The sequence below is a fragment of the Sebastes fasciatus genome, unplaced genomic scaffold (assembly GCF_043250625.1).
Source record: "Sebastes fasciatus isolate fSebFas1 unplaced genomic scaffold, fSebFas1.pri Scaffold_26, whole genome shotgun sequence".
NCBI classification, from domain to species: domain Eukaryota; kingdom Metazoa; phylum Chordata; class Actinopteri; order Perciformes; family Sebastidae; genus Sebastes; species Sebastes fasciatus.
The window spans coordinates 194174-215394 of NW_027428183.1; the positions used below are offsets into that span (position 1 = coordinate 194174).

General features: G+C 40.5%; 1 protein-coding gene across 1 annotated transcript in view; it reads left to right on the forward strand.

Annotated features, from left to right (window-relative positions):
• LOC141763683 (piezo-type mechanosensitive ion channel component 2-like) overlaps positions 1-21221 on the forward strand; it is a 109135-nt gene that overhangs the window by 35958 nt on the left and 51956 nt on the right. Inside the window, exons 3-7 of the mRNA XM_074628260.1 lie at positions 14399-14494; positions 16439-16546; positions 17580-17622; positions 17880-18000; positions 19381-19618. Of these exons, the coding sequence (XP_074484361.1) occupies positions 14399-14494; positions 16439-16546; positions 17580-17622; positions 17880-18000; positions 19381-19618 (606 nt within the window). The remainder of the gene's footprint in view (positions 1-14398; positions 14495-16438; positions 16547-17579; positions 17623-17879; positions 18001-19380; positions 19619-21221) is intronic.

The window sequence follows — 21221 nt, forward strand, 5'->3', positions numbered from 1 at the left end:
TTACTACTACTACCAGAGTATTATTACTACTACTACCATCAGAGTATTATTACTACTACCATCAGAGTATTATTACTACTACCATCAGAGTATTATTATTACTACTACCATCAGAGTATTACTACTACTACCATCAGAGTATTACTACTACTACCAGAGTATTATTACTACTACTACCATCAGAGTATTATTACTACTACCATCAGAGTATTATTACTACTACCATCAGAGTATTATTATTACTACTACCATCAGAGTATTATTACTACTACCATCAGAGTATTACTACAACTACCACCAGAGTATTATTACTACTACTACCACCAGAGTAGTATTACTACTACTACCATCAGAGTATTATTATTACTACTACCATCAGAGTATTACTACTACTACCATCAGAGTATTACTACTACTACCATCAGAGTATTATTACTACTACCATCAGAGTATTACTACTACTACCACCAGAGTATTATTACTACTACTACCATCAGAATATTATTACTACTACTACCATCAGAGTATTACTACTACTACCACCAGAGTATTATTACTACTACTACCATCAGAGTATTATTACTACTACCATCAGAGTATTATTACTACTACTACCATCAGAGTATTACTACTACTACCACCAGAGTATTATTACTACTACTACCATCAGAGTATTATTACTACTACTACCATCAGAGTATTATTACTACTACCACCATCAGAGTATTATTACTACTACTACCATCAGAGTATTACTACTACTACCATCAGAGTATTACTACTACTACCATCAGAGTATTATTACTACTACCATCAGAGTATTATTACTACTACCATCAGAGTATTACTACTACTACCATCAGAGTATTACTACTACTACCATCAGAGTATTATTACTACTACCATCAGAGTATTATTACTACTACCATCAGAGTATTATTACTACTACTACCACCAGAGTATTATTACTACTACTACCACCAGAGTATTATTACTACTACCATCAGAGTATTACTACTACTACCATCAGAGTATTATTACTACTACCACCAGAGTATTATTACTACTACTACCATCAGAGTATTATTACTACTACCACCAGAGTATTATTACTACTACTACCACCAGAGTATTATTACTACTACCATCAGAGTATTACTACTACTACCATCAGAGTATTACTACTACTACCATCAGAGTATTATTACTACTACCACCAGAGTATTATTACTACTACTACCATCAGAGTATTACTACTACTACCATCAGAGTATTACTACTACTACTACCAGAGTATTATTACTACTACTACCATCAGAGTATTATTACTACTACCATCAGAGTATTATTACTACTACCATCAGAGTATTACTACTACTACCATCAGAGTATTACTACTACTACCATCAGAGTATTATTACTACTACCACCAGAGTATTACTACTACTACCATCAGAGTATTACTACTACTACCATCAGAGTATTACTACTACTACCATCAGAGTATTATTACTACTACCATCAGAGTATTACTACTACTACCACCAGAGTATTACTACTACTACCATCAGAGTATTATTACTACTACCATCAGAGTATTATTACTACTACCACCAGAGTATTACTACAACTACCATCAGAGTATTACTACTACTACCATCAGAGTATTACTACTACTACCATCAGAGTATTATTACTACTACCATCAGAGTATTATTACTACTACTACCATCAGAGTATTACTACTACTACCACCAGAGTATTATTACTACTACTACCATCAGAGTATTATTACTACTACCATCAGAGTATTATTACTACTACTACCATCAGAGTATTAATACTACTACCACCAGAGTATTATTACTACTACTACCATCAGAGTATTATTACTACTACTACCATCAGAGTATTATTACTACTACTACCACCAGAGTATTATTACTACTACCATCAGAGTATTACTACTACTACCATCAGAGTATTACTACTACTACCATCAGAGTATTACTACTACTACCATCAGAGTATTACTACTACTACCACCAGAGTATTACTACTACTACCATCAGAGTATTACTACTACTACCATCAGAGTATTACTACTACTACCACCAGAGTATTACTACTACTACCATCAGAGTATTACTACTACTACCATCAGAGTATTACTACTACTACCATCAGAGTATTATTACTACTACCATCAGAGTATTATTACTACTACTACCACCAGAGTATTATTACTACTACTACCACCAGAGTATTATTACTACTACCATCAGAGTATTACTACTACTACCATCAGAGTATTATTACTACTACCACCAGAGTATTATTACTACTACTACCATCAGAGTATTATTACTACTACCACCAGAGTATTATTACTACTACTACCACCAGAGTATTATTACTACTACCATCAGAGTATTACTACTACTACCATCAGAGTATTACTACTACTACCATCAGAGTATTATTACTACTACCACCAGAGTATTATTACTACTACTACCATCAGAGTATTACTACTACTACCATCAGAGTATTACTACTACTACTACCAGAGTATTATTACTACTACTACCATCAGAGTATTATTACTACTACCATCAGAGTATTATTACTACTACCATCAGAGTATTACTACTACTACCATCAGAGTATTACTACTACTACCATCAGAGTATTATTACTACTACCACCAGAGTATTACTACTACTACCATCAGAGTATTACTACTACTACCATCAGAGTATTATTACTACTACCATCAGAGTATTACTACTACTACCACCAGAGTATTACTACTACTACCATCAGAGTATTACTACTACTACCATCAGAGTATTATTACTACTACCATCAGAGTATTATTACTACTACCACCAGAGTATTACTACTACTACCATCAGAGTATTACTACAACTACCATCAGAGTATTACTACTACTACCATCAGAGTATTACTACTACTACCATCAGAGTATTATTACTACTACCATCAGAGTATTATTACTACTACTACCATCAGAGTATTACTACTACTACCACCAGAGTATTATTACTACTACTACCATCAGAGTATTATTACTACTACCATCAGAGTATTATTACTACTACCACCAGAGTATTATTACTACTACTACCACCAGAGTATTATTACTACTACCATCAGAGTATTACTACTACTACCATCAGAGTATTACTACTACTACCATCAGAGTATTATTACTACTACCACCAGAGTATTATTACTACTACTACCACCAGAGTATTATTACTACTACCATCAGAGTATTACTACTACTACCATCAGAGTATTACTACTACTACCATCAGAGTATTATTACTACTACCACCAGAGTATTATTACTACTACTACCATCAGAGTATTACTACTACTACCATCAGAGTATTACTACTACTACTACCAGAGTATTATTACTACTACTACCATCAGAGTATTATTACTACTACCATCAGAGTATTATTACTACTACCATCAGAGTATTACTACTACTACCATCAGAGTATTACTACTACTACCATCAGAGTATTATTACTACTACCACCAGAGTATTACTACTACTACCATCAGAGTATTACTACTACTACCATCAGAGTATTACTACTACTACCATCAGAGTATTATTACTACTACCATCAGAGTATTACTACTACTACCACCAGAGTATTACTACTACTACCATCAGAGTATTATTACTACTACCATCAGAGTATTACTACTACTACCACCAGAGTATTATTACTACTACTACCATCAGAATATTATTACTACTACTACCACCAGAGTATTATTACTACTACCATCAGAATATTATTACTACTACTACCACCAGAGTATTATTACTACTACTACCATCAGAGTATTATTACTACTACTACCATCAGAGTATTATTACTACTACTACCATCAGAGTATTATTACTACTACTACCATCAGAGTATTATTACTACTACCATCAGAATATTATTACTACTACTACCATCAGAGTATTATTACTACTACTACCACCAGAGTAGTATTACTACTACTACCATCAGAGTATTATTATTACTACTACCATCAGAGTATTACTACTACTACCATCAGAGTATTACTACTACTACCATCAGAATATTATTACTACTACTACCACCAGAGTATTATTACTACTACCACCAGAGTATTATTACTACTACTACCATCAGAGTATTATTACTACTACCATCAGAGTATTATTACTACTACCATCAGAGTATTATTACTACTACCATCAGAGTATTATTACTACTACTACCACCAGAGTATTATTACTACTACTACCATCAGAGTATTACTACTACTACTACCACCAGAGTATTATTACTACTACCATCAGAGTATTACTACTACTACCATCAGAGTATTACTACTACTACCATCAGAGTATTACTACTACTACCATCAGAGTATTATTACTACTACCATCAGAGTATTACTACTACTACCATCAGAGTATTATTACTACTACCATCAGAGTATTATTACTACTACCATCAGAGTATTATTACTACTACTACCACCAGAGTATTATTACTACTACTACCACCAGAGTATTATTACTACTACCATCAGAGTATTACTACTACTACCATCAGAGTATTATTACTACTACCACCAGAGTATTATTACTACTACTACCATCAGAGTATTATTACTACTACCACCAGAGTATTATTACTACTACTACCACCAGAGTATTATTACTACTACCATCAGAGTATTACTACTACTACCATCAGAGTATTACTACTACTACCATCAGAGTATTATTACTACTACCACCAGAGTATTATTACTACTACTACCATCAGAGTATTACTACTACTACCATCAGAGTATTACTACTACTACTACCAGAGTATTATTACTACTACTACCATCAGAGTATTATTACTACTACCATCAGAGTATTATTACTACTACCATCAGAGTATTACTACTACTACCATCAGAGTATTATTACTACTACCACCAGAGTATTACTACTACTACCATCAGAGTATTACTACTACTACCATCAGAGTATTACTACTACTACCATCAGAGTATTATTACTACTACCATCAGAGTATTACTACTACTACCATCAGAGTATTACTACTACTACCATCAGAGTATTATTACTACTACCATCAGAGTATTATTACTACTACCACCAGAGTATTACTACTACTACCATCAGAGTATTACTACAACTACCATCAGAGTATTACTACTACTACCATCAGAGTATTACTACTACTACCATCAGAGTATTATTACTACTACCATCAGAGTATTATTACTACTACTACCATCAGAGTATTACTACTACTACCACCAGAGTATTATTACTACTACTACCATCAGAGTATTATTACTACTACTACCATCAGAGTATTACTACTACTACTACCATCAGAGTATTACTACTACTACCATCAGAGTATTATTACTACTACTACCATCAGAGTATTATTACTACTACTACCATCAGAGTATTACTACTACTACCATCAGAGTATTATTACTACTACTACCACCAGAGTATTATTACTACTACTACCATCAGAGTATTATTACTACTACTACCATCAGAGTATTACTACTACTACCATCAGAGTATTATTACTACTACTACCATCAGAGTATTATTACTACTACTACCATCAGAGTATTATTACTACTACTACCATCAGAGTATTACTACTACTACCATCAGAGTATTATTACTACTACTACCATCAGAGTATTATTACTACTACTACCACCAGAGTATTATTACTACTACTACCATCAGAGTATTACTACTACTACCATCAGAGTATTATTACTACTACTACCATCAGAGTATTATTACTACTACCACCAGAATATTATTACTACTACCATCAGAGTATTATTACTACTACCATCAGAGTATTATTACTACTACCATCAGAGTATTACTACTACTACCATCAGAGTATTATTACTACTACTACCATCAGAGTATTATTACTACTACTACCATCAGAGTATTATTACTACTACCATCAGAGTATTATTACTACTACCATCAGAGTATTATTACTACTACTACCATCAGAGTATTATTACTACTACTACCACCAGAATATTATTACTATTACCATCAGAGTATTATTACTACTACCATCAGAGTATTATTACTACTACCATCAGAGTATTATTACTACTACCATCAGAGTATTATTACTACTACCATCAGAGTATTATTACTACTACCATCAGAGTATTATTACTACTACTACCATCAGAGTATTATTACTACTACCATCAGAGTATTACTACTACTACCACCAGAGTATTATTACTACTACCATCAGAGTATTACTACTACTACTACCATCAGAGTATTATTACTACTACCATCAGAGTATTATTACTACTACTACCATCAGAGTATTACTACTACTACCATCAGAGTATTATTACTACTACCATCAGAGTATTATTACTACTACTACCACTAGAGTATTATTACTACTACCATCAGAGTATTATTACTACTACCATCAGAGTATTACTACTACTACCATCAGAGTATTATTACTACTACCATCAGAGTATTATTAATACTACCATCAGAGTATTACTACTACTACCATCAGAGTATTATTACTACTACCATCAGAGTATTATTACTACTACTACCATCAGAGTATTATTACTACTACCATCAGAGTATTATTACTACTACCACCAGAGTATTATTACTACTACTACCACCATCAGAGTATTATTACTACTACCATCAGAGTATTATTACTACTACTACCACCAGAGTATTATTACTACTACCATCAGAGTATTATTACTACTACTACCATCAGAGTATTACTACTACTACCATCAGAGTATTATTACTACTACTACCATCAGAGTATTATTACTACTACCATCAGAGTATTATTACTACTACCACCAGAGTATTATTACTACTACTACCATCAGAGTATTACTACTACTACCATCAGAGTATTACTACTACTACCATCAGAGTATTATTACTACTACCATCAGAGTATTATTATTACTACCATCAGAATATTATTACTACTACCATCAGAGTATTATTACTACTACCATCAGAGTATTATTATTACTACCATCAGAGTATTATTATTATTACTACCATCAGAGTATTATTATTACTACCATCAGAGTATTATTATTACTACCATCAGAGTATTACTACTACTACCATCAGAGTATTATTACTACTACTACCATCAGAGAATTATTATTATTACTACCATCAGAGTATTATTATTACTACCATCAGAGTATTATTACTACTACCATCAGAGTATTATTATTACTACCATCAGAATATTATTACTACTACCATCAGAGTATTATTACTACTACCATCAGAATATTATTACTACTACAACAGAGAAATAATCCACCAAACACAAGTTTAACAACTTTTTCCCCCAGTTTATATACTGAATATATACAGTATTTATATACTATATATATATATATATATATATAGTATATATAGTATTGACAATAAACAGACTGTAAAAAATGATTAATGAATGATAAAATGATATTGCACAGTATGAATTACACCTGAGTAGTAATGATATTACACAGTCAGTATACAGTATAGTACTGTAGTACTGTAGTACTGTAGTAATGATATTACACAGTCGGTATACAGTATAGTACTTTAGTACTGTAGTACTGTAGTAATGATATTACACAGTCAGTATACAGTATAGTACTGTAGTAATGATATTACACAGTCAGTATACAGTATAGTACTGTAGTACTGTAGTACTGTAGTAATGATATTACACAGTCAGTATACAGTATAGTACTGTAGTAATGATATTACACAGTCGGTATACAGTATAGTACTGTAGTACTGTAGTACTGTAGTAATGATATTACACAGTCGGTATACAGTATAGTACTGTAGTACTGTAGTACTGTAGTACTGTAGTACTGTAGTAATGATATTACACAGTCGGTATACAGTATAGTACTGTAGTACTGTAGTACTGTAGTAATGATATTACACAGTCGGTATACAGTATAGTACTGTAGTACTGTAGTACTGTAGTACTGTAGTAATGATATTACACAGTCGGTATACAGTATAGTACTGTAGTACTGTAGTACTCTAGTAATGATATTACACAGTCAGTATACAGTATAGTACTGTAGTAATGATATTACACAGTCAGTATACAGTATAGTACTGTAGTAATGATATTACACAGTCAGCATACAGTATAGTACTGTAGTAATGATATTACACAGTCAGTATACAGTATAGTACTGTAGTACTGTAGTACTGTAGCACTGTAGTACTGTAGTACTGTAGTACTGTAGTAATGATATTAAACAGTCAGTATACAGTATAGTACTGTAGTACTGTAGTACTGTAGTAATGTAGTACTGTAGTAATGATATTCAGTATACAGTATAGTACTGTAGTACTGTAGCACTGTAGTACTGTAGTAATGTAGTACTGTAGTACTGTAGCACTGTAGTAATGTAGCACTGTAGTAATGTAGTACTGTAGTACTATAGTAATGTAGTACTGTAGTAATGTAGTACTGTAGTACTGTAGCACTGTAGTACTGTAGTAATGTAGTACTGTAGTACTGTAGCACTGTAGTAATGTAGCACTGTAGTAATGTAGTACTGTAGTAATGATATTACACAGTCAGTATACAGTATAGTACTGTAGTAATGATATTACACAGTCAGTATACAGTATAGTACTGTAGTAATGATATTACACAGTCAGTATACAGTATAGTACTGTAGTAATGATATTACACAGTCAGTATACAGTATAGTACTGTAGTAATGATATTACACAGTCAGTATACAGTATAGTACTGTAGTACTGTAGTACTGTAGTACTGTAGTAATGATATTACACAGTCAGTATACAGTATAGTACTGTAGTACTGTAGTACTGTAGTAATGATATTACACAGTCGGTATACAGTATAGTACTGTAGTACTGTAGTACTGTAGTAATGATATTACACAGTCAGTATACAGTATAGTACTGTAGTACTGTAGTACTGTAGTACTGTAGTAATGATATTACACAGTCAGTATACAGTATAGTACTGTAGTAATGATATTACACAGTCGGTATACAGTATAGTACTGTAGTACTGTAGTACTGTAGTAATGATATTACACAGTCAGTATACAGTATAGTACTGTAGTACTGTAGTACTGTAGTACTGTAGTAATGATATTACACAGTCGGTATACAGTATAGTACTGTAGTACTGTAGTACTGTAGTAATGATATTACACAGTCGGTATACAGTATAGTACTGTAGTACTGTAGTACTGTAGTAATGATATTACACAGTCAGTATACAGTATAGTACTGTAGTAATGATATTACACAGTCAGTATACAGTATAGTACTGTAGTACTGTAGTACTGTAGCACTGTAGTACTGTAGTACTGTAGTACTGTAGTAATGATATTAAACAGTCAGTATACAGTATAGTACTGTAGTAATGTAGTACTGTAGTAATGTAGTACTGTAGTAATGATATTCAGTATACAGTATAGTACTGTAGTACTGTAGCACTGTAGTACTGTAGTGCTGTAGTACTATAGTAATGTAGTACTGTAGTACTGTAGTACTATAGTAATGTAGCACTGTAGTACTGTAGTGCTGTAGTACTATAGTAATGTAGTACTGTAGTAATGTAGTGCTGTAGTACTATAGTAATGTAGTACTGTAGTACTGTAGCACTGTAGAAATGTAGTACTGTAGTACTATAGTAATGTAGTACTGTAGTAATGTAGTACTGTAGTACTATAGTAATGTAGTACTGTAGTACTGTAGCACTGTAGTACTGTAGTACTGTAGTAATGATATTCAGTATACAGTATAGTGCTGTTATGTCAGGTGTTGGTGTGTATGTGGTCTACTGGTTTAGTATTTAGTATTTACTGATTTACTGATTAATCTGCTGATTGTTGTTTTATTGTCATTTAAAACAAAGAAATCCTGGTCTGGTCTACCGTGGAGGGGGTTCAGGATCTGGCTGAGGGGGTTCAGGACCTGGCTGCGGGGGTTCAGGTCTATGCAGACTGGCTGAGGGGGTTCAGGACCTGGCTGAGGGGGTTCAGGTCTATGCAGACTGGCTGTGGGGGTTCAGGTCTATGTAGACTGGCTGAGGGGGTTCAGGATCTGGCTGAGGGCGTTCAGGACCTGGCTGAGGGGGTTCAGGTCTATGTAGAACAGCAGCGGGGACAGAGCATCGGCCTCTCGTGTCGTCTTCCACAGTCCTGTTGAGTTCTTGATGAAGGCTCTTAGTGTCCTGTTGATGTTGGACAGTTCCAGGCGTTCCAGTATCCATGTGTGTGGCATCGAGTCGGAGGCTTTCTGGTAGTCGACCCGGCGGTGCACCGGTTGGTCTGCCGGTAGACCGGTAGTTGGTGCTTGGCTCCTCTGGTGTTACTGCTCATGTACTGAGCCATGTGACTACTCAGCTTAGCCGCTATGATGCCTGACAGAAGCTTCCAGGTTATTGGCCGGCAGTTGGGTGGAATGGTTCCCTTCTGGAGGTCCTTCATAATCAGGACTGTCCTGTCCTGGGTTAACCCTAATCCTTATGGGGGTCCTTCATGATCAGGACTGTCCTGTCCTGGGTTAACCCTAATCCTGACCCCTAACCCGGCGGGTCCCATCCCTCAGCAGCTGGTTCATCTGTGCTGCTAGGCGTTCATGGAGTGACGTTAGCTTCTTCAGCCAGTATGTGTGGATCATGTCGGGGCCCGGTGCTGTCCAGCTCTTCATCTTTGAGATGGTTCTGGTTCTGGTTCTGGTTCTGGTTCTGGGAGGTTGCTGTGGTCAGTTCTCAGGTCTACTAGCCGTTTGGCTCCGGTGTTGTGTGATGCTTCTCTTTCCCATCTCAGCTCTTGGTGGGTCTGACCGGCTGGTATTGAAAGAACCCTTTGGCTGGTTGAGTGGAGAACATCCTGTTTGTTCTCCTGGTTTCTACCTCTTCGGTGTTTCTCTTCAGCCGGCTGGTCTTCTCCTGGGAACCCCTTTATTCACCATATGGCCTTTCTGAAGCTCTGCTAGCTGGCTAACTTCTCTCCATGCTGCCTTTATCTTAGCCTCTAACCGTCTCTTCCATGGAGGGGACTGCTTCTTCTGTACTGGGTTCATCTGTTTGGTCTCAGTAATGGTCCTCAGTGATGGTCCTCAGTGATGGTCCTCAGTGATGGTCTCAGTGATGGTCCTCGGTGATGGTCCTCAGTGATGGTCCTCAGTGATGGTCTCAGTGATGGTCCTCAGTGATGGTCTCAGTGATGGTCCTCAGTGATGGTCCTCAGTGATGGTCTCAGTGATGGTCCTCAGTAATGGTCCTCAGTGATGGTCCTCGGTGATGGTCTCAGTGATGGTCCTCAGTGATGGTCCTCAGTGATGGTCCTCAGTGATGGTCCTCAGTGATGGTCTCAGTGATGGTCCTCAGTGATGGTCTCAGCGATGGTCTAAGTGATGGTCCTCAGTGATGGTCCTCAGTGATGGTCTCAGTGATGGTCCTCAGTGATGGTCTCAGTGATGGTCCTCGGTGATGGTCCTCAGTGATGGTCCTCAGTGATGGTCTCAGTGATGGTCTAAGTGATGGTCCTCAGTGATGGTCCTCAGTGATGGTCCTCAGTGATGGTCTCAGTGATGGTCTCAGTGATGGTCCTCAGTAATGGTCCTCAGTGATGGTCCTCAGTGATGGTCCTCAGTGATGGTCTCAGTGATGGTCTCAGTGATGGTCCTCAGTGATGGTCCTCAGTGATGGTCCTCAGTGATGGTCTCAGTGATGGTCTCAGTGATGGTCCTCAGTAATGGTCCTCAGTGATGGTCCTCAGTGATGGTCCTCAGTGATGGTCTCAGTGATGGTCCTCAGTGATGGTCTCAGTGATGGTCCTCAGTAATGGTCCTCAGTGATGGTCTCAGTGATGGTCCTCAGTGATGGTCTCAGTGATGGTCTCAGTGATGGTCCTCAGTAATGGTCCTCAGTGATGGTCCTCAGTGATGGTCTCAGTGATGGTCCTCAGTGATGGTCTCAGTGATGGTCTCAGTGATGGTCCTCAGTGATGGTCTCAGTGATGGTCCTCAGTGATGGTCCTCAGTGATGGTCTCAGTGATGGTCTCAGTGATGGTCCTCAGTAATGGTCCTCAGTGATGGTCCTCAGTGATGGTCTCAGTGATGGTCCTCAGTGATGGTCCTCAGTGATGGTCTCAGTGATGTCCTCAGTGATGGTCCTCAGTGATGGTCCTCAGTGATGGTCTAAGTGATGGTCCTCAGTGATGGTCCTCAGTGATGGTCCTCAGTGATGGTCTAAGTGATGGTCCTCAGTGATGGTCCTCAGTAATGGTCCTCAGTGATGGTCTCAGTGATGGTCCTCAGTGATGGTCTCAGTGATGGTCTCAGTGATGGTCCTCAGTGATGGTCCTCAGTGATGGTCCTCAGTGATGGTCTCAGTGATGGTCCTCAGTGATGGTCTAAGTGATGGTCCTCAGTGATGGTCTCAGTGATGGTCCTCAGTGATGGTCCTCAGTGATGGTCCTCAGTGATGGTCTCAGTGATGGTCCTCAGTGATGGTCCTCAGTGATGGTCTCAGTGATGGTCCTCAGTGATGGTCCTCAGTGATGGTCCTCAGCGCAGCATTCACATCTTCTAGCAGATCTTCTGAAGGTACTTGGCAACTCGGCTTCGGTATTCGTCGGGGGCTCCAGTACTTCTAGTACTTCCATCCCGACCCCCGCTGACTTATGTCTTCTCTTCTGGTTAGCATCATTAGCATTTCTCTTTCAACACAATGACTCTGTTAGCAGTGAGCTAGCTGCTGAAGTGCCCTTGAGCAGAGAGCCGGTGACAGATCGATGCAGACACCCCCAACATCATCAACGAAGGCCGACTGTTGCGTCGCCTCATGTCTCCTTCGTCTCCTCCGTCTCCTCCGTCTCCTCCGTCTCCTTCGTCTCCTCCGTCTCCTCCGTCTCCTCCGTCTCCTCCGTCTCCTCCGTCTCCTTCGTCTCCTTCGTCTCGCCCGACAGGCTGCACTCGAACGCACCTCAAAGACGACGGCTGACGGCCAGTTAGCACAAACTTCCTGACAGGAAGTAACCGTCCTGACAGGAAGTAACAGTCCACGCCAGCAGGCGGCCGTCTATCCATCATTAAAGTAGGAAACAGGAAGAGTGAGGACGGAGGACGGAGGACGGAGGACGTATATATGTGTGTAAACCAGACAGACGCTCAGCGGCGGCGTCTCCGTGTCCTTGCATTCAGTTTTTAGGTGGAATTTCCCTTTAAAAGGCCCCACATTCCTCAGAGAGGGGGAGGTGTGTGTGTGTGTGTGTGTGTGTGTGTGTGTGTGTGTGTGTGTGTGTGTGTGTGTGTGTGTGTGGTTAGCAGTGTGTCAACACACACACACACACACACACACACAGCCAGATGTTGTTACCTGAGAGAGTGGAACCAATCTGTGTGTGTTGGGGGAGGGGAAGTTATACAGGGGGGCGCGCTCTTCCTGTCTGGACCCCCCCACCACACGCACGCACACTGAGCTGTAAATAGTGTGTGTGTGTGTGCGTGTGTGTGTTTGTTATGTGTGTGTGTGTGTGTGTTTGTTATGTGTGTGTGTGTGTGTGTGTGTTTGTTATGTGTGTGTGTGTGTGTGTGTGTGTGTGTGTGTGTGTGTGTGTGTGTGAGGAAGAGGAAGGCGTCCATCTTCAGACTGTTTATGAATCATTGAACCAACTTTATTGACACGATTACAGTCTGCAGACATGTTCATATATATACTATATGTACATATATATATGTACATACATATATATATACTATATGTACATATATATATATATACTATATGTACATGTATATATATATGTATATATATACATGTACATATATATACATGTATATATATATATACTATAGGTACATGTATATATATATATATGTACATACATATATATATATATATATATATATATACTATAGGTACATGTACTGTATATATATGAACATGTTCATACAGTGTACATCTATATATATACTGTATATATATAGATGTTGATATACTGTATAAACTGTATTTGATGTTATAACGTTATTATATAAACTAAATAAAGTGTAGTTGTGTTTAGTGACAGCAGATGTTCTCAGATCTCCCGTCAGAATGGATCTGTGTAATGATCTAATGATTGATGTATTGATTGATGTATTGATTTATTGATTGATGTATTGATTGATGTATTGATCGATGTATTGATGTATTGATTGATGTATTGATGTATTGATTGATGTATTGATGAATGTGTTCACAGCATGTGTGTTGCGGTATAACGGGTTCTCTCTGGTCTACGTCCTCCTGCTGCTGTTGCTGCCCCTGCTGCCTGAACCCTCCTCGTCCTCCTCTTCAGGTACCAATACTGATCAATACTGATCAATACTGATCAATACTGACCAATACTGACCAATACTGATCAATACTCACCAATACTGATCAATACTGACCAATACTGATCAATACTCACCAATACTGAGCAATACTGAGCAATACTGAGCAATACTCACCAATACTCACCAATACTGACCAATACTGACGAATACTGATCAATAATCACCAATACTGACCAATACTGATCAATACTGACCAATACTGAGCAATACTGAGCAATACTCACCAATACTGACCAATGCTGACCAATACTGACCAATGCTGATCAATACTGACCAATACTGATCAATAATGACCAATACTCACCAATACTGACCAATACTGACCAATACTGATCAATACTCACCAATACTGATCAATACTGAGCAATACTGACGAATACTGATCAATAATCACCAATACTGATCAATACTGAGCAATACTCACCAATACTGATCAATACTGACCAATACTGATCAATACTGACCATTACTGACTAATACTGATCAATACTCACCAATACTGATCAATACTGAGCAATACTGACGAATACTGATCAATAATCACCAATACTGATCAATACTCACCAATACTGATCAATACTCACCAATACTGACCAATACTGAGCAATACTGATCAATACTCACCAATACTGATCAATACTGACCAATACTGATCAATACTCACCAATACTGATCAATACTCACCAATACTGACCAATACTGATCAATACTGAGCAATACTGATCAATACTCACCAATACTGAGCAATACTGACCAATACTGATCAATACTCACCAATACTGATCAATACTGACCAATACTCACCAATACTGATCAATACTGACCAATACTGATCAATACTGACCAATACTGATCAATACTCACCAATACTGAGCAATACTGACCAATACTGATCAATACTCACCAATACTGATCAATACTGATCAATACTGATCAATACTGAGCAATTCTCCAGACAACAACCAATTTTTAAAACGCTTGTTTTCTGAATGGATTTTGGCTCATCAGAGCTAACAGGGTCTGTCCCGTCCCAGTGAGGACGTTAGGACAGTCTGTCCCATCCCAGTGAGGACGTTAGGACAGTCTGTCCCGTCCCAGTGAGGACGTTAGGACAGTCTGTCCCGTCCCAGTGAGGACGTTAGGACAGTCTGTCCCGTCCCAGTGAGGACGTTAGGACAGTCTGTCCCGTCCCAGTGAGGACGTTAGGACAGTCTGTCCCGTCCTAGAGAGGACGTTAGGACAGGGTCTGTCCCGTCCCAGTGAGGACGTTAGGACAGTCTGTCCCATCCCAGTGAGGACGTTAGGACAGTCTGTCCCGTCCCAGTGAGGACGTTAGGACAGTCTGTCCCGTCCTAGAGAGGACGTTAGGACAGGGTCTGTCCCGTCCCAGTGAGGACGTTAGGACAGTCTGTCCCGTCCTAGAGAGGACGTTAGGACAGGGTCTGTCCCGTCCTAGAGAGGACGTTAGGACAGGGTCTGTCCCGTCCCAGTGAGGACGTTAGGACAGTCTGTCCCGTCCCAGTGAGGACGTTAGGACAGTCTGTCCCGTCCCAGTGAGGACGTTAGGACAGGGTCTGTCCCGTCCCAGTGAGGACGTTAGGACAGTCTGTCCCGTCCTAGAGAGGACGTTAGGACAGGGTCTGTCCTGTCCCAGTGAGGACGTTAGGACAGGGTCTGTCCCGTCCCAGTGAGGACGTTAGGACAGGGTCTGTCCCGTCCCAGTGAGGACGTTAGGACAGTCTGTCCCGTCCTAGAGAGGACGTTAGGACAGGGTCTGTCCCGTCCTAGAGAGGACGTTAGGACAGGGTCTGTCCCGTCCCAGTGAGGACGTTAGGACAGGGTCTGTGTGTTAACATCACTTCCTGTTTCCGCCAGCTTTTCAAAATAAAGTGTTTGTCTCCTAGGCAACACGTGTCGCTGTGTGACGGCTGTGTGCGTCTCCAGTTTCCTCTTCCTGTTACTGCAGTCCTTCTTCCAGCTGACCACCATCACCCTGCAGCCAGAGGCCAACTGTGAGACAGCTGTCTGTCTGTCTGTCTGTCTGTCTGTCTGTCTGTCTGTCTGTCTGTCTCTCTGTCTGTCTGTCTGTCTCTCTGTGTATTGATGACCTGTCTGTCTCTCTCTGTGTAATGATGACCTGTCTGTCTGTCTCTCTCTGTGTATTGATGACCTGTCTGTCTCTCTCTGTGTAATGATGACCTGTCTGTCTCTCTCTGTGTATTGATGACCTGTCTGTCTCTCTCTGTGTAATGATGACCTGTCTGTCTCTCTCTGTGTATTGATGACCTGTCTGTCTCTCTCTGTGTATTGATGACCTGTCTGTCTCTTTCTGTGTATTGATGACCTGTCTGTCTCTCTCTGTGTAATGATGACCTGTCTGTCTGTCTCTCTCTGTGTATTGATGACCTGTCTGTCTCTCTCTGTGTAATGATGACCTGTCTGTCTGTCTCTCTCTGTGTATTGATGACCTGTCTGTCTCTCTCTGTGTATTGATGACCTGTCTGTCTCTCTCTGTGTAATGATGACCTGTCTGTCTCTCTCTGTGTAATGATGACCTGTCTGTCTCTCTCTGTGTAATGATGACCTGTCTGTCTCTCTCTGTGTATTGATGACCTGTCTGTCTCTTTCTGTGTATTGATGACCTGTCTGTCTCTCTCTGTGTAATGATGACCTGTCTGTCTGTCTCTCTCTGTGTATTGATGACCTGTCTGTCTCTCTCTGTGTATTGATGACCTGTCTGTCTCTCTCTGTGTATTGATGACCTGTCTGTCTCTCTCTGTGTAATGATGACCTGTCTGTCTCTCTCTGTGTAATGATGACCTGTCTGTCTCTCTCTGTGTAATGATGACCTGTCTGTCTCTCTCTGTGTATTGATGACCTGTCTGTCTCTTTCTGTGTATTGATGACCTGTCTGTCTCTCTCTGTGTAATGATGACCTGTCTGTCTGTCTCTCTCTGTGTATTGATGACCTGTCTGTCTCTCTCTGTGTATTGATGACCTGTCTGTCTCTCTCTGTGTATTGATGACCTGTCTGTCTCTCTACAGGTACGTCGTGGCAGAAAGCTCTCAGTCAGCTTGGCCTGGTGAGGTAAGAATGACGTCATGTGTCAGACAGACAGACAGTCAGTCAGTCAGTCAGTCAGACAGTCAGTCAGTCAGTCAGTCAGTCAGTCAGTCAGTCAGACAGTCAGTCAGTCAGACCAGAATGCCATCGCGTTAGGGTAGAAGTATATTTATATATATATATATATATAAATATATATATATATATTTATATATATATATATATATATCCTCCAGACTGTCGGTGTAACTTCTCATGAACAACCTGTCTGTCTGCGTCAGTGTGACAGGAAGTGATGCAGGCTCGGCAGTGAGACAGGTGTTTCCAGATGTTGGCGTGCTGGTCGTCGGCCTGCTGACCTGGAGGCTGATCGTCAGACTGAACACCGACACACACACGCAGGTAACACACACACACACACACACTAATGAAGCAGGTGTAACCTCGTTAAGTCGTCTCCTCTTGTTCCTTAACGAGGTTTCCTGTCTATTAGTGTGTAACTCAGTAAGCTATTTATTAACTGTAACCTCGTTATGTGACTACAGCAGGACAGTAACACACGCACACACACACACACACACACACACACACACACACACACACAGTCTATAATGATTCGGTTTCAGGTTCAATCAGTTTATTAGCTGAACTGTCGGAGTCTGTTTGTTAACATGAAACCAGACCAGCAGACAGCAGCTCCGACGGACCGGCAGGACACTGATACGTTTCCAGATGACTTCCTGTCATCTCACATGCTGAGTCCCATCAGACTCTCAGAGAGAGGTTCAGGTTCAGGTCTGAGGCCGACCCCTTACAGTCCCATCAGACTCTCAGAGAGAGGTTCAGGTTCAGGTTCAGGTCTGAGGCCGACCCCTTACAGTCCCATCAGACTCTCAGAGAGAGGTTCAGGTTCAGGTTCAGGTCTGAGGCCGACCCCTTACAGTCCCATCAGACTCTCAGAGAGAGGTTCAGGTTCAGGTTCAGGTCTGAGGCCGACCCCTTACAGTCCCATCAGACTCTCAGAGAGAGGTTCAGGTTCAGGTTCAGGTCTGAGGCCGACCCCTTACAGTCCCATCAGACTCTCAGAGAGAGGTTCAGGTTCAGGTTCAGGTCTGAGGCCGACCCCTCACAGTCCCATCAGACTCTGGGAGAGAGGTTCAGGTTCAGGTCTGAGGCCGACCCCTTACAGTCCCATCAGACTCTCGGAGAGAGGTTCAGGTTCAGGTCTGAGGCCGACCCCTTACAGTCCCATCAGACTCTGGGAGAGAGGTTCAGGTTCAGGTCTGAGGCCGACCCCTTACAGTCCCATCAGACTCTGGGAGAGAGGTTCAGGTTCAGGTCTGAGGCCGACCCCTTACAGTCCCATCAGACTCTGGGAGAGAGGTTCAGGTTCAGGTCTGAGGCCGACCCCTTACAGTCCCATCAGACTCTGGGAGAGAGGTTCAGGTTCAGGTCTGAGGCCGACCCCTTACAGTCCCATCAGACTCTGGGAGAGAGGTTCAGGTTCAGGTCTGAGGCCGACCCCTTACAGTCTCATCAGACTCTGGGAGAGAGGTTCAGGTTCAGGTCTGAGGCCGACCCCTTACAGTCCCATCAGACTCTGGGAGAGAGGTTCAGGTTCAGGTCTGAGGCCGACCCCTTACAGTCCCATCAGACTCTGGGAGAGAGGTTCAGGTTCAGGTCTGAGGCCGACCCCTTACAGTCCCATCAGACTCTGGGAGAGAGGTTCAGGTTCAGGTCTGAGGCCGACTATAGAGAGCAATAAAACTGTTTGTGTTTCAGCCTCAGCAGGAGGAGCTGATGTTTGAGGAGGACTCTGTGCTCGGAGAGGAGGAGGAGGAGGAGGAGGAGGAGGAGGAGGAGGAGGAGGAGGAAGAGGAGGAGGAAGAGGAGGAGGAAGGCAGCAGAAACAGGATTCTGGTTGAACTGGAGTCACTGGTTTGTAAAACCAGGCAGATGGTGGGAAACATGACAACGACTGGAGGGAAAGTCCTGCTGACGGTTCTACTGGGACTTACAGGTAACCAGTAGAATCCAGTACAAGACTCTCAGGTAACCAATAGAATCCAGTACAAGACTCTCAGGTAACCAATAGAATCCAGTACAAGACTCTCAGGTAACCAATAGAATCCAGTACAAGACTCTCAGGTAACCAATAGAATCCAGTACAAGACTCTCAGGTAACCAATAGAATCCAGTACAAGACTCTCAGGTAACCAATAGAATCCAGTACAAGACTCTCAGGTAACCAGTAGAATCCAGTAGAATACTCTCAGGCAACCAGTAGAATCCAGTACAAGACTCTCAGGCAACCAGTAGAATCCAGTACAAGACTCTCAGGTAACCAATAGAATCCAGTACAAGACTCTCAGGTAACCAATAGAATCCAGTACAAGACTCTCAGGTAACCAATAGAATCCAGTACAAGACTCTCAGGTAACCAATAGAATCCAGTACAAGACTCTCAGGTAACCAGTAGAATCCAGTACAAGACTCTCAGGTAACCAATAGAATCCAGTACAAGACTCTCAGGTAACCAATAGAATCCAGTACAAGACTCTCAGGTAACCAATAGAATCCAGTACAAGACTCTCAGGCAACCAATAGAATCCAGTACAAGACTCTCAGGTAACCAGTAGAATCCAGTAGAATACTCTCAGGCAACCAGTAGAATCCAGTACAAGACTCTCAGGCAACCAGTAGAATCCAGTACAAGACTCTCAGGTAACCAATAGAATCCAGTACAAGACTCTCAGGTAACCAATAGAATCCAGTAGAATACTCTCAGGTAACCAGTAGAATCCAGTACAAGACTCTCAGGTAACCAATAGAATCCAGTACAAGACTCTCAGGTAACCAATAGAATCCAGTAGAATACTCTCAGGTAACCAGTAGAATCCAGTACAAGACTCTCAGGTAACCAATAGAATCCAGTAGAATACTCTCAGGTAACCAATAGAATCCAGTACAAGACTCTCAGGTAACCAATAGAATCCAGTAGAATACTCTCAGGTAACCAATAGAATCCAGTACAAGACTCTCAGGTAACCAATAGAATCCAGTACAAGACTCTCAGGTAACCAGTAGAATCCAGTACAAGACTCTCAGGCAACCAGTAGAATCCAGTAGAATACTCTCAGGCAACCAATAGAATCCAGTAGAATACTCTCAGGCAACCAATAGAATCCAGTAGAATACTCTCAGGCAACCAATAGAATCCAGTAGAATACTCTCAGGCAACCAGTAGAATCCAGTACAAGACTCTCAGGTAACCAGTAGAATCCAGTACAAAACTCTCAGGTAACCAGTAGAATCCAGTACAAGACTCTCAGGTAACCAATAGAATCCAGTAGAATACTCTCAGGTAACCAGTAGAATCCAGTACAAGACTCTCAGGCAACCAGTAGAATCCAGTACAAGACTCTCAGGTAACCAATAGAATCCAGTACAAGACTCTCAGGTAACCAGTAGAATCCAGTACAAGACTCTCAGGTAACCAATAGAATCCAGTAGAATACTCTCAGGCAACCAATAGAATCCAGTAGAATACTCTCAGGCAACCAATAGAATCCAGTAGAATACTCTCAGGCAACCAGTAGAATCCAGTAGAATACTCTCAGGTA